General features: G+C 43.2%; 1 protein-coding gene across 4 annotated transcripts in view; it reads left to right on the forward strand.

Moving 5' to 3' along the window:
• greb1l (GREB1 like retinoic acid receptor coactivator) overlaps positions 1–15,189 on the forward strand; it is a 44,250-nt gene that overhangs the window by 22,982 nt on the left and 6,079 nt on the right. The window contains exons 3-27 of one of the 4 annotated variants that reach the window (XM_087173352.1): positions 1,041–1,200; positions 1,352–1,525; positions 1,683–1,859; positions 2,035–2,211; positions 2,330–2,452; positions 3,631–3,753; positions 5,069–5,206; positions 5,343–5,468; positions 5,999–6,136; positions 6,863–7,048; positions 7,309–7,608; positions 7,730–7,858; positions 8,052–8,186; positions 8,748–8,948; positions 9,123–9,303; positions 9,853–10,042; positions 11,262–11,398; positions 11,579–11,921; positions 12,426–12,541; positions 12,971–13,203; positions 13,343–13,899; positions 14,091–14,196; positions 14,345–14,491; positions 14,616–14,755; positions 14,982–15,143. In XM_087173352.1, the coding sequence (XP_087029478.1) occupies positions 1,044–1,200; positions 1,352–1,525; positions 1,683–1,859; positions 2,035–2,211; positions 2,330–2,452; positions 3,631–3,753; positions 5,069–5,206; positions 5,343–5,468; positions 5,999–6,136; positions 6,863–7,048; positions 7,309–7,608; positions 7,730–7,858; positions 8,052–8,186; positions 8,748–8,948; positions 9,123–9,303; positions 9,853–10,042; positions 11,262–11,398; positions 11,579–11,921; positions 12,426–12,541; positions 12,971–13,203; positions 13,343–13,899; positions 14,091–14,196; positions 14,345–14,491; positions 14,616–14,755; positions 14,982–15,143 (4,596 nt within the window). In that variant the 5' untranslated portion in view covers positions 1,041–1,043. The remainder of the gene's footprint in view (positions 1–1,040; positions 1,201–1,351; positions 1,526–1,682; positions 1,860–2,034; positions 2,212–2,329; positions 2,453–3,630; positions 3,754–5,068; positions 5,207–5,342; positions 5,469–5,998; positions 6,137–6,862; positions 7,049–7,308; positions 7,609–7,729; positions 7,859–8,051; positions 8,187–8,747; positions 8,949–9,122; positions 9,304–9,852; positions 10,043–11,261; positions 11,399–11,578; positions 11,922–12,425; positions 12,542–12,970; positions 13,204–13,342; positions 13,900–14,090; positions 14,197–14,344; positions 14,492–14,615; positions 14,756–14,981; positions 15,144–15,189) is intronic. The other 3 variants (XM_087173354.1, XM_087173353.1, XM_087173355.1) reach the window with 3 other exon arrangements.

The following is a 15,189-nucleotide window of genomic DNA, read 5'->3' on the forward strand; positions in this document are numbered from 1 at the left end:
GTGGAGGGGGCACGGGGGCAGAGCAGGCAGAGTGACACAACAGACAGAAGGAGAAAGAGCCAAAAAAAGATAGGAAAAAGCCTTTGGCCTTGGCCATTATGTTTGGTCTGACATAGAGAAAGTGTGTGTTTGTGTGTGTGTGTGTGTGTGTGTGTGTGTGTGTGTGTGTGTGTGTGTGTGTGTGCATGTGCGTGCGTGTGAGTGTGTGTGCACATGTGTTGTAATTGTTTGTTATGAAATAAGACAAAAGATATAGAACATACTAAAGTGAATGATTTTTCTCATTATTCATTAATCTGATCATTCCCTGTTTTATTGCGTCTGTTCTATGACATGTTGGAAAATAGTGAAACATTCCTATCACAGTTTCCATGAACCGAAGATAATGTATTCAAAATTCCTCTTTTGTTCAAGCACCAGCCCAAAATTTTAAAATATTGAATTGACTATGATATAAGTCAAAGAGAAGCAGCAAATCTTCATTTTTAGAAGCTGAAATGAGCAACATTTTAGCATTTTTAATAAAAAAAAAAGTATATTGTTTGATTAACAAACCCTTTCAACACCACAAGAAGGAGTGGGGCTACTCAATTTGTTTTTTCTTGCATTAACATTGGACAGATTTTCATTTTGTGATCAAGCATAACCTCTCAATCATTTTCATAAAGTATAAAACATGATTATTTCAGGTCTAAATGTACAGCACAGCTGATAATGCAAAACACATAAGTCTGATGTTGCACTGCTGCTACGACAGTTGAAGGGGTTAAATTTCTGACTGCACTATAAGTCCTTTCCTCTCGAGACATCTACAGTATAAATAGGCTCATACAGAGTTTCTAATAGACGGCCACTGACCAACACTGGCTGACCCCTCAGACAGATACAGCTGTGCTCATTTGAAAATGTGAATATATTTGTGCGAGACACCAGTTGCTGAGTCGCAGTCTGTCGAGCCTGCTATTCTTTTGTAAGGAACTAATCAATGAACAGAGATTAACGTCATCGTGACTGTGCATCTTTCCTCTGTGCTTCCACAGATAATGGGGAATTCATACGCCGGGCAGCTGAAGTCTGCTCGATTTGAAGAGGTTCTCCATAACTCAATTGAGGCTTCACTACGCTCGAGCAGTGGAGACCCACAGCCCATCTTCACACAGCTCTACCTAGAGCCGGAGCAATATCCTGGTAACATGGAAGGTAGGACCCTGGACCCGTGGTTTTTAATTGCAATAGGGCTTTATCAAGATTTCTCTTTTCTTTACATCAATGCTGAATTTGTAGAAGACATTGCTGCCCACAACTGTAATCCACCTCTAGTGAAAATAACATGATTTAAAATCTCCATCAGACATAAAGTCGAAGGCCGACCTCCATGGCGGGGAGACACCAGGCCACGAGCACATGAACGGCCACTCCTCCAACGATCTGGAGGAGCTGGAAGAGGACGATGACTCAGACAGCAGCAGCCCTCCACTTCCCTACCTGCAGGCACCTGCACCAGACGGCTGCTGCACACTGGACGGTAACCTCCCAAACCCACAGGCCTTAACTGAGCCTATAAAATCTCAGCACGTTTATATGTCTACAAAGCATCGAAGAAGAAAATACAGCCATTAAGCTTGTTGCTAAGATTAACAGCATCTTTATTTTTCCAAATCTGCTTCTTCCTCTTCTCTCAGGGTTCTGTCAGGCCGGCAAAGACCTCCGCCTGGTCTCCATAGCAACGGAGCCCATCGAAGTCCCAGCAGGCTTCGAGCTAGTGGGTGCCAAGTCCCCCAGTGTCCCCGAGCACATTCTGGTGTGCGCCGTGGACCGCCGCTTTTTGCCTGACGAGAATGGGAAAAATGCACTTTTAGGTCAGTCTGTTCCCATGGTCTGAGATAGGAGTGAAGCAGACAGACAGCTATCATGTATATCAATATATTCTGTTGTTAGCTTGTACTGGTCATACACTGGATTGGACCATAGATATGTGAAATTTAGTTTGTAAACTAACACACAGTAATTTTGGTTTTATTACGTTACCTGCAGGTTTTTCAGGAAACTGTGTGGGCTGTGGTGAAAAAGGTTTCAGATACTTCACTGAGTTTTCAAACCACATCAACCTGAAGTTATCCACCCAGCCCAAGAAGCAGAAGCACTTAAAATACTACCTGGTGAAGAATTCTCAGGGTGCTCTGTGCAAAGGACCCCTCATTTGTTGGAAAGGTAATAAAAAAAAAAAAAAAAATACTTTTGCCCTACAGTGTACAGATGTGGTCCCTGACGATGTGCTTTTCCATACGGTATGTCCCAGCTTTTCTCATTCCTCTCTCTGCCTTCTCAGACTGTAAAACCCGTCAGTTAACCAGCAACGCGTCAACTTCAAAACCCAGCTCGTCCTCCTCTCTCAGCAGTAAAGAGAACGGAGGCACCAGTGGACACAGCTCCTCTCCCTTTTCCCTCTCAGGTGAGACTGCACACACCACAGGCGCAAATATTGCAGGATCCAGGTCAAGCTGACATTAAGTTACTCATGTGAAGAAAAACATTTAAATTGTATTCAAGCTAAAACAAAATAGAGCATTTATTACAGAATAATCTGATGTTACACAAAATGTTTTGCCTGTATTCCCTCTCAAATGACGATCTGAAATATATATTGTGTATTTCACCGGAAAGGCTCATTGCATCTGTGGGTATATGCTGACAGGCTTATGTTGTTGCCATAGAGACAGGTTGTGTTGGCTAAGCCCTGAAGTTTATGAGGTAAGCGCAGCCTGACTCTTGAACCACAACACTCCATTTAGCTGTTTATGATTCAGTTGGTGACAAACAGGGGGCTGTGTTGGTTGGGTTTCATCCCATTTTGTTGCAATTATACTTTTATATTTATTCTGTTATTTATCAAAACTAAACAATATATATTGTTATTAGAATTAGCTGAAGCACTGCCTTATATGAGTTGCCTATATAGAAGTGACGCCAACTTCAACAAGAGTGTAATGTAACATAAGCCTGGATCATCATGACTGCAAGAGAGATTCTGCCTCTCCACAAGGAGATGTTGTTCTTCTCTGACCTGTCACAACACACATTGCCTGCTCCCTCTTTGATTGAAAAAAGCTCCTGGGCTTACGGTATTGATTTGTTCTGAACCTGGAAGCTGCCTGTCAGCAGAGATCTCACACTTTAATGTGTTAGACAGCTGAGTTGTGGGGCTGGTTGTTGGGATAACTCTTGCCTAAAATCGCCTGACTGCGACCTTCAGGTACACTGTGAGGTCACTGACACTCGCTTAGGAAGCCAAGCGGTTAGATACCGTAACGTGCACCTCTCAGAGCCAAATGACTGTTTATCCTGAAATGAGTGATGAAAAGCAGAGTTATGGTCTGTTTGTATTGTGCAATGGACAAAGGATACAGACGCAGAAGAGTTAGTATTTGACCTTTGTTTGATACTAGCATGAGGTCATAGCATGATGTCCAAAGGCAACAAAATGACCAATCAGAGGAATGGAGGGTTTTGAGCTATTCAGAAGATTCATAGCCAGTCTGTGCAGAAGCAAGCACCATGCACCAGACGGAGTGTTGGTAAGAGTTTTACGAGTTTTATTTTATAATATTACACGTCTGTTTTCATTCTTAGATTCTCCACCCACGAGAACGACACAAACATCCTCTGTGTTTTTCGGGAGTCAGGACCTCAGCAGAGACTGCAATTTCCTCAAACCTCTGGCCTCCACACCTGGAATCAAGACTCTACCAATAGGTGAAGCTCTTTTTCAGCACACCAATAGCTTTTGCATGGTTTCAATTTAATTTCATTCTCCATTACAATGCATGATATAAAAAAAAAAAAACATAATGAGATACACTGCATAAATTTTAGTCACACTCCCACATTCCTAGCTGCATCCATGCTTTGACACTGGCATTTGCAAGGATTTAATTGCTGATAAGCCTTTGCCTTTATGTGAGTGATATCTCAATGGCCTTGCCCTTATGTTGAAAGGGGGTTGCTTAGCTACAGGTGTTTTTCTTTTTTTCTGTTTTTTTAACATGGGTCAACATAAGGCAGATGGAGCTGAGGCTAACTATGGAGTCAAGATTAACCTCTGCTATGGCCCGCTCAGACTCACACACACACACACACACACACACACACACACACACACACACACACACACACACACACACGGACGTAACATGTACACCCAAACACATGAGTGTGTGTCCTCTTATACAGTATTTACACACCAATCAATACTGGGAGAAGGAATGCTGTAATGACTTTTTAAGGCCTTGCTATCCATTAGCCCCTTTACAAGGTTGTGATATTGACAAGCAAAGGCTACACATACCAATCAATGTTTTGGTGTATTGCATACACAGTGAATATGAGATTGGAAAAAGTCCAATCTGGTCATTGGCAATAGACAATCATGTATAGGAAATCAATAAGCCACTGTTAGTACTGACTCATTTTTATGTATTGCTCTGTCCCTGCAGACAATTACAGTTATGACAATATTTTAGATGTACATTTTATTTAAGTATTAGCCACTAATATTGTTTTAGCCACATCGGTGGCATGGCTCTAGGGATGGCGGTGATTGTCTGGGGGTCGGTCCATCACTTTGACTGAAATATCTCAGTAACTGCTATTGCCATACATTTTCTTATAGATAGTCATGATCCGCAGAGAAGACAACTTTATTAGCGCTGTGATTTAATGAATTTTCCTCTAGCACCACCATTAGGTCAAATTTTGAATCTGTCCAAAACTTTGTTTTATGACTAAATACTGCAGCCTCAGATGTACTTTGTGTGAAGTGCTAATTGACAGTTGTTGGCATGCTAACACTCTAAGCTAAGATGGTGACCATTGTAAACATCATACCTCCTAAACATCAGCTTGCTAGCATTGTAATTGTGAAGATGTATGCAAGATGTATGCATTTTGGTCATAGCTATGCACAGCCTCTTAGTCATGTTTCCACATTAATTAAATCTGTGCATGGTTAAATGTACAGTGTTAACTGTGTGTAGTGTTTTAATGTGTGCATCTGTGTGTGTGTTTGCAGTACCCACAGCTCTGAGGGTGAACGGGCCGACCAATGGTCTGGGTGTTGATGGGCGTCCTCCCTTACTGAGCCCCTCCCAGGTCTCCTTAGGGCCTCAGGGTCAGGGGTATCGCACAGCTGACTTAGGAGACAGTCCAGGTCAGCCCTTCTCTTTTCTCTCTGACAATCAACTCACATATCTGTTGGAGCACAACATGTTATATATTCATTACCTGGTGCTTTTGCTCTATTGTTTATTTTGATGTCGCTCTCTGTGTCTGTTTTTCATGTTCAGTATCTTCTGCCATGAACTCGGGCCCTCCGAAGAAGCGCCACCGGAGCTGGCATCCCTCCACGTTAGTGCCGGTCCCGCCAACAGCAGTCCCTGTTCCAGCCATCCGACCAATTGTTTGTTCCCCAGGTCAGTTCGTGCTCCCCCTGTCAAAATGAATGTTTGAGCTCTAATGTATTTAACATGAGTCAGTCAGAGCTGGGTTGTAAATTGAAGCTCATATGTCATGTATCTCCTTTTTTAGTTAATTTCGCTGTGTGTGTATATGTGTGTGGTGTGTTTCTGTGCCGACTATGTTGTTTACAACCCCCCTCTTCCCTCCCTCTGGTTTGGAGACAAGTATACCACATCCCTGACGTCTGGTTGTTAGGGATGATTCACTGAGTATCTCCATGGAGATAGAGATGGAGAGTTTGTAGCAGAAATTATTTTAAAAATTGCATGATTGAAAAAGACTTCTGCCACATCATGTAATTGTGGTTATACATACCACCATTATTTCAAATAAATTGTCTGTCCAAATTTTTTTCTGTCATCAGAGTACAACAGCCACAAATACTAATACAGTGTTTTCTGGCTAATCTAAAAAAGCTAATATGGTAAAGCTTAACCTAAGACTAATCCTAGTATTGACAAATTATTCCTTTAATTCCATCCAGGTTCTGTATTAGGAGTTTCCTCTCCTCAGCCACCGGCAGCTGGAGTCATTCAGCCCCAACCTGTCACAGCCGGAGAGACGGTCATCGTCCCCGACAACCTGCTTACCTCTTCAGGTGTTCGCCCTGTCATCCTCATCGGTACAAGCTTTATTTCAGTGATCTGCTCATTCTTTATACTGAAAATTAAGCACCATCTCACAGCACCCATCGAAACAACCATTACTAATCTCAGAAACACAGAATCTTACATTTTCAGAATAAGTTTTCAGAGCAAATTGAAAATTAAGTATTGCAGGTGATGATAATCAGCCACTTTTAGAAGTGCGAAGTTAGAGAGACATATGAGTGGGTCACTTTTTTTGCTGCAGATGTCTCTCATCATATCGCTGTCTGATACTGTTGACTAACGAAACAATGTTTCATCCATATAAGATAGTTCAACTCTATTTCTGTGAAAGCTGAGCTCAGATAAGTTTACCCTGTGCTATATTCCCACATTCAGCTTATTACCTATCACACTGATGCATGCCTAGCATTTCCTGTATTTCAGCCCATATTCAGATGACACAACTTATTTAAAAATAAAAATATCTGTGATTTGTTTCATATTTTGATTTGATCCAGAAGTCTGACAATTTTCCATGAGATGGATGCCCATTGTATTTTGTATTGTATCACTCCCCAATTGAAACTCTGATGTTAAACCTGTTGTACTTGTTTTCAAAAAATAAGTATCTAAAAATCAAACTTTAAACTGAACTTTTAACTACTTTTAGAACAAGCTACAGATTATATTTACTTGTTATTACATACTTCTTGCCTCTATATGTTTCAGTTATGTCTAATGAAGACTTCTCTTTTCAGGGCATGGCACTTTACCTTATTTCTATGGGAATGTCGGGGATATAGTGGTGAGCCCCCTGCTGGTCAGCTGCTATAAGAGCAGCCAGCTGACAGAGAAAACCCTGGAGACTTTGGGCGTCAACAGAAATCAGCTACTCAGTGTGGAGACGATGATTCTGCTCACTTTGCAGTATCTTGCACGTTTAGGTAAGCAGCAAACACAACCTCACATTATCTCTTTCTCATTTGTTTTTACCAGAATGTTGCACGGTGGCTCTTATCAAACACACAGGGCAGCGGGGGTGGATGACCGTGGGTGCTGGTGTCTTATTCAAACACAGACACATCCCTGGCAAAATAGATATCTAACTTTGGCATACGTATGACCCCAGGTGAACTAAGGTGCACCTTTCTCGAAATGACTCATCAGTGGTTTGATGGTTTTGATATTTCAATATTTCCTGCAGGCTCCGAGCAGATTCCACTGAGGGAGGAGCTGGAGCAGATAGTGTTGAAGGCCATGCTGTGCTGTCCTGGGGGTCCCGCCATCTCTCCGTCCCAGCTGCCCTGGTTGGCTCGACTGGAAGCCAGCGTCTCTGGAGGCAGCGTCCATGTTGTGGTTACCCATAACTCCTTGGGAGAGGGCATTTCTGAGTCACTACGTTCTCTCAGTGATGGTCCTCAGCACCAGCAGTGCCTGCCTACCTATGTGGTCATCATATGTGCCTCTAAAATGAACAGCAACGAGTTCTGTGTGCTTGTTTTGGGTGAGTTTTGTAGCCTGGCTGACCCATTTCATCATCATTTGGACTTTGTTCATATCTTATATTGACTAATTGACCATATTGACTTTGCAGTAATGAAATCTAAATCAATTTTTGAACACAGGAAAATACCAAGCACGGGCCTTAGCTGAAGGCATGCTGACAACCAATGAGTTTCTGAAAGAAATCAGCTATGAGCTCATCACAGGGAAAGTCAGCATCTTGGCGTCTCACTTTAAAACCACGTCACTAGGTGAGTTCTGCATCCGCAATACATGCGCTCTTTGTTTTGCTTGCTGTTTGATGAAGGAAATAAAGTGAATGCATGTGGTGTCACGCAATCATTATTGATTGCACAATATGTGAAAGGGAATATTTGGGTGCAGCTGTAACCCGCATCTCTGGCTCCGTGTCTTTGCATGACTGTTGTGATTGATTGTTTTTAGGGGACAATCTGGACAAGCAGCTGGTGCGATACCAACGCCGACGGAAGGGACAGGTCATCCAGCCCTTTCAGGGGGATGTCACTGACCACATCCACTCTCAGGAGGCTGCCAGTATGTCACCGCCCTCAGACAGAGGTTTGACTGCTCTCCATCGAACTCACTGTCCAAAACTGAACAGCTTGGCACAGTAGCCAGTTTTTGGGTTTTTTTACCAACCAAAACAATCAATATTTATTTGACATATAATTATGTCACCCAATCAAGTGGCTCATGGTCCGAGTAAGAGTGCACTAGAGGAAAAGTGAGGCAAAGACCAAACACTAAGCAAACGCCACGGAAACAAAATATGGCTCAATATGTTCCTGAACCACTTTAGTGAACTCAACATTTTACTGGCATTTGGCACATGTGGGTGTAAAGTCCAGACCATGGCCATAGTCCTGTTTCACTCAGGAATATCACAGCCTCTTATTAGTCAAAAGCTATATAGCTTCATTGTAATGGTCAGCTGCTAATGTGAGACTTTTCACTCTATAAACTACAACAAGTTTATAGCAATGTTTGTCTTTGATAGTAGTATTCTCCACATTTTAAATATCTGTATTACTTCAGGTAATTTATTATTTTGTTGCACATTAAATCAACAACGATATTGATGCTATCAAGTTATTTTTCTTCTTCTACGTTTTCCTGCAGCAGAGCTTTTAAATAAGGTGTTCCAGATCTATCCAAACCAGCTGAGTGTGGCTCGCAGCCTTCTCTCTCAAGTGTGCTCCATCGCCGACTCAGGGACCCAGAACCTCGACTTGGGGCGCTTCTGTAAAGTGGACTTTCTCGTTTTGGTCCCGCCCTCTCACATTCTGGTGCACCAGACGGCACAGCGCATCCGACAATCAGGTTTGCGTCCAACAACAACCACACTAACAAAAGATTCGAGGATGAATTTTATAGAGTAGTGGAGTCCAATCCAGTGTTGTTTCATTATGTTGTGGCGACAATATCATATCAAACCAGGTGAGTCTCGTCGTTGATTCTTTGTGTTTTTGTTGTTTTTTTTTTTTCTTTGCTCAGGGGTGCTTGTGGACCTGGGAATCGAAGACATCTCCTCAGCCCATCAGAAATCAGACAAGTACGTGGTGCGACTGGACGGTGACGTTCACGCCAGGATGGAGGCCTTCATGAAGAAAGTCAAACAGAACCCCTACACCCTGTTTGTCCTCATTCACGACAACTCACACGTTGACCTCACAAGGTACGGAAACACAGGAAGTCCCACTTAAAGATTATGAGAGCTGACATTGTTTTGCTCTGTTGATAATCTGAGGCTGTGTGAAAATATGAGTTGTTGTGGCTGCAGACGGTGCCATTGTCCCTTTTTATACTCTGATTAAAGGGGAGAGAGGAGAACAGCTGCAAGCAAGAGAAAACAAATACAGAACATCTTTAACCTTGAATCTTGGTAAAAATGTAGGCCACATCATTTGGGATGCCTGTGCTTTTTTTTTTTGTTTTTTTTTTGCTGCTCATGCCAAGACCCTCTGTTTATTCCAGGCAAACTGCTGTTTTCCCTGCCAGAAACATAAAATAGATCACTTCCTGTTTTCCAGTGCATTTTTTCTTGAGAATGACCTACAATGCACTAGGTAGTTAGAGGAGCAAATGCAAAAGCTTTTTCCACAAACGATGCCCCTAAATGAGTTCTTATTTGTGAAATGTTTTTTAACAGCTATGGTAGGATTCCTGCAGGAATCTAAAAATAACCATCACAGATTTCAAACACTCTGCCCCACCCTCTGTCCAGTGCTCTGTCCGGCTCTGTGTGCCATGGGGAGCTGCAGGGTCTCGCTGACCGGGTGGTGAACTGCCAGGAAGTCCTAGATGCCATGAACCTGTTGGTCCTGCAGGTCAGCTGTTTCCCATACACACTGCAGACCCGCCAGTCGCGCATCAGCATCCACAACGAAGTTCACTGGCCCTCTAACAACAGTCTGGTAAGTACTTTCATTTTGACACCAGAGTAGCCTCTACAAATTTTATATCAAATATTTTTATTGGTTTTGTTTTCAATTTAGACAAATTCGGGGGCTCCTTTAATGTTGACACTAATTCACAAACATGTCATAGAATAAAAAAGAGGAAAAAGACAGGGAAAGGAAGAAGAAAAAGGAAAAAGGAAGGCATAACCGACTAATTACCCTTTCACCCACCTGCCCAGCACTACTTAGAATTATTGAGTTTGTGTTCATTTGTGCGTTGTTGGACAAAAGAAATATATGGTGAGCATTTTTTTTTTTTTAAATTGCTTCAGTTTATCCTTCAAGATAAACCTAATTCGCTGTAGGTGTAATGTATCAGTTCGGTCTGTGATGCACATCTTCACTGGAGGAACTCCAGAATCTAAATACATGTTTTTTTATCTGCTTGATCCTCATGAATTTTGAATCTATATTCAAAAAGCCTACAAGTTAAAAGGTGTCAAAATCAAACAAATGTAAAGAGGTATGGTTCAGTAAAAGGTATAAAGAGATAGTTTGACATCTAAGACATTGTAATTCTAAATGTTGTCAAATTACACTGTTACTGTAACATAGAGATGCCATTTGTAAATGTGGTGGTGTTGCTACTCCACCTGGTGGACGGAAATGCACTTACATTAACAGGAAGGTGAACTGGAGCTTCGCTGCTCTTTCAGATTTGCCAATATTTCTGATCATATGACAAATCTTTTGCACTATAACCGCTCAATCTTAAAAAAAAGATATCAGACATGGATTTAATTCATTGTACATTAAATTGCAGTACTTTTACATTTAATGCCAAAAATTGTCCAAACTGTCTATTACTAAAAATATAATAATTCTATAATAATTCAAGCGCATGCAAATTCAGTTTTGTATTTCATAGCAGCAGAAGAATGTTATTGTCACTCTGTATTATTTATTATCATTTACCATCACAGGCCAGACTTACGGTTACACGAATCTACGTGGTCATGAGACAATTAGCAGGAAAGGAAAGCAGACAAAAATTACTGCACAGAATTAGGTTGATTTCTTGAACATTGCCTTTGTCATTTGAAGAAGTCCCAAGCTGAAAAGGTTTAGAAGCACAAATGTTGAGGACAAATTGCACTGATAAGAGAATATGCCATGTTCTTAGTGGATGCAGTAATTTACTATGAAGACTCAGCCATGTACACTTTTCCTCCAGCAGGGGGAGCAGTCTCCCAGTGAGTTGGTCTACTTTGGCCTGAGGGACTACAGCAGCTCCCTGCAGTGGGGCGTGGCCAGCCCTATTCTGCGCTGTGATGATGCTTTTGAGAAGATGGTCCACACTCTCCTGGAAAGGTCAGTATGGGTTGTTGTCATCCAACGTTAAATCTTTTACACTTGCCTTTTGTCAAATGACATTCACTGAAAACTGAAGGAGTTTCAGTCATTTTCAGAAACTCCAAACTGTCAGTGTGATCATAACAAATAGCACAATGACCTGAAAAGCTCACAATAATCTTCTGTTTCTTGTCCCAGACATCCGCACCTACACAGCATGGTGATACGCAGTTACCTGCTGATTCAGCAGTACAGTGAGGCCATGATGGCTCTGACCTCATCCCCGTCTCTGAGAGACCACATAACCCCAGAGACTCTGGCTATGGTGGAGGACCTGATCAATGCCCCGAGTAGACAGGGCTCCCAGGGGCGGGGCCACATGCTGCTGGTCCGTGTCCCCTCACTACAACTAGCAATGCTGGCCCGGGAACGACTGGAGGATGTAAGGGATAAGCTGGGGCTCCAGTTGTGCTTCGCTGTGCTTCTGGGAAGTCCTGCCTCTGAACTCAACCTGCCCAGAAACTTCACCAGCCGCCTCAGGGTGAGAATGACGTGAAAACATGAGTCAGTTCTTTTCAACATGCTTTCTACTAAAATTTTATTTATTTAAACAAAGGGACTCTGGCTTATTCAAGCAAGATGTGTTTCTGAAATCAGATCCATGACTGAATCACTCAAGTACATCAGTGTTTAAATAGATAGAATTTGGATGAAACTGGGTTTTAGAAAGAAGTCTGAAGTAATTATCAGGGAGCTGACTTAATTCTCAGAATTGTCTCATTTTATTTTCTCAGACTTTTTTCTCAGACTATCGATATCTCAAACCTAATTTAAACCACCAGAAACACCAAAACCTCTCCACTGAAACGCTGACAGATCATGTGTTTAGGCTTTATTCATCTTCTGAACAGCATTCAGTGTTCACCTTTTAGTTTAGACTACTAATAGACTACTAAATATTTAACATTGTTTAATAATACCATATTATCAGTGTCTAAACATGAGCAAACATTATGCACTAATTGTGTTTTGCGTTTTGCTGCAGGCGTGGCGAGGCTGTGAGAATGAAGACTGGGTACCGCACACCTATGAGGATCTGGAGGGGCTTCCCTGCATCGTCATCCTCACGGGAAAAGACCCTCTCGGAGAGACTTTCCCCAGGTAGCCTCATACCTCACAATACCACACTACACATTCAACATGGCAGTATATCAGATTCTCTCGGTGGCGGGGGGGTGGGGGTTTTTTGCAGGACAGTTCCCTTTAACTCATCTATTATTGCTCTTGCTGTTGTAGTGTCTTTTGTTTATGCGAGTGTTGCTTTACACATCTGCATTCACTCAGTGTGTCTTATCTTCTCTACAAGAGAGGTCCTGTTACTTTCTGTGCTGCACCCAGTCCATCAGTCCCGTGTCGTGTATTGGTGTTGTGTTAGTATCAGTAAATTTATAACACCTTCTAGCTTTCGGCTATGTATTTTCAAAATGAAAGATCTGTGGGAGAGAACATGGAAATATACATGAACGCAAATCCCAAATATACGAACATTTCTCAGCAGCTATCTTCCTCTTCGTGCTTGTGCTCCTCTAGGTCTCTGAAATACAGCGACCTGCGTCTGATAGACTCCAGCTACCTGACTCGTACAGCCCTGGAGCAGGAGGTGGGTCTGGCCTGCACCTACGTGTCCATGAGTGTTGTACATGAGCCCAAGAAGACGATGGTCCCTCGGGAATCAGACGGAGAGAAGGCCACCACCAGCCTGAACGATGGAGACGAGCTGGAAAGACCTCAGAGCAACGGCAGCGCTGCAACCAGAGCTTCTGGTTAGTCCCTAACCTCACTGAGACACTGAATCTTAAGATTAAAGACGCAAACACACAACAACCTACTGTGCTGCGGTTTTACAGGGCAAAATTTGTTATTATCTTTTTCACATTTGACTTTCTTCATGTCTTCACTCAGGTTCTTTGGCAGAGAACGGAGTCAGTTCATCTGATGTTGCAGACTCTTTCCAGAAGCCCTCCACTTCCACCTGCCCCCCTGAAGGTGCCGCCATCGCAGACGTGGGCACGGTGACACAAGTGTTCAAGCAAGAGTGCGATTCCCAGCTCTGCTCCAACCCCTCCAAAGCCTCCAAGGCCCCTCCTTCCCTCTACTCCGGTTCCTCTTCTTCTTCCCCCTCCCCATCTTCCTCCTCTACCCAGAGGCCCAGCCAGTCCACGCAGTGCGGCCAAGACTCTAAGCCCACTCGAGTGTCACCGCGGACGGTCATCATGTCACGAGCGGCGTACAACCTGCTGGCGGGGGAGTCAGGCAGTCAGCTGAGCTCCTTCTCCCTGCTGCCTCATGCAGATGTGGCATGGAGCAGCCCGCTGAGGCCCCTCATCACTCACAACCTGCAGGGGGCAGAGCAGAGCATGTACTACCGCCAGTGGACCGTCGCCAGGCAGCATCATGCCGATTACGAGGCTCCAACCGTGTCGCATCCAAGACGCTTGTTACTCAGTGGACCACCGCAGGTAACAAAACACAAGTACTGCATCATATGACCTGTTGAATGAATATCAGCTATTCACAGATAGAAAAACAGATAAGCTGAGGATGGATGACTGATCAATAATGCTGATTTGCTATTACTCTTCCTGCTGAAAATGCAAAATTCAGTCACTGCAGTATTACAGGGAGGATTTTTTTTTTTGTCCTTTGCTAGGTGGGGAAAACTGGTGCCTACCTGCAGTTTCTCCGTCTCCTGTTCCGGATGCTCATCAGACTGTTGGAGGTGGATGTGTATGATGAGGAAGAGGAAGAGGAGGAGGGTGAGGATTGCATTTACTTCCTGTGTCACTTATTTTGACTTCACATGTTCTTAAATTTATCAGATAATAACGGCAAACGTTGTATGGAAGGTAGTGACAGAATAGTGATTCAGTTTTGATTCTCATCCCGTTTTTTTCTCATTTTCAGAAACATCAGAGGTTACAACTCCAGTAAACACCCAGTGGCCTGACATTGAGGAAATTCGAAAGCTGCCCTTTGACCCCTATCCCCGAGACCCTAAGTTCAGGAAGGCCAGCCCTGTTTTCTCTGACAAGATACTAAAGTTCTTGAAAGGTCAGCAGAAATGTGCAAACACAGCGTTTTAATCTGCCTTTGTAAATAAACTTGTGCAGTACATGGGTGTCGATTTAACTGAAACACTCGTGAATGTGTTTGATTTTTATGTTCGTATCTGCAGATTTTAAGCAGGAAGGAGAGAGCCAAACACCAGCCAAACGAGAGACCAAGTCTATACGTCTGAGCAGGTTTGCCACCCACAATGCCTTTCATCACTGCGAGCAGTGTCACCACTACTGTGAAGCAGGCCCAGCCTCACAGGTGAGTGCAGTCCACAGACTTACATCAAACATCTGAGGCACTCAGCTGCTGCCTTGTTGCAGGTTTATAAATGCACCTGCATACTGTATATCCTGACCTGTCAAAATACTTTGACAGTTGAAAGCTTTTTACTCTCTGAAGTCATGTCTAATGGTGACCTCTCTGTGTTAATAATGCATATCTGTGTGTGTGTGTGTGTGTGTGTGTGTGTGTGTGTGTGTTGTAGCTGTCGGAGTGCACCTTTCATGCTTTCACCTTCTGCTCGTCCATGCTGGGGGAAGAGGTCCAGCTCCAGTTCGTCATTCCCAAAGCCAAGGAGCAGCACTTTGTCTTCAGTCAGCAGGGCAGCCACCTGGAGAGCATGCGCCTGCCTCTGGTCTCCAGCAAGGTGAGTTTACCACTCCCTCCCCGTGTATAAGAAAAAGCACACAGAT

This window comes from Seriola lalandi, unplaced genomic scaffold (genome assembly GCF_002814215.2).
Source record: "Seriola lalandi dorsalis isolate HSWRI2012SDOR001 ecotype SW California unplaced genomic scaffold, Sedor1 jcf7180002054182, whole genome shotgun sequence".
Classification (NCBI taxonomy): domain Eukaryota; kingdom Metazoa; phylum Chordata; class Actinopteri; order Carangiformes; family Carangidae; genus Seriola; species Seriola lalandi.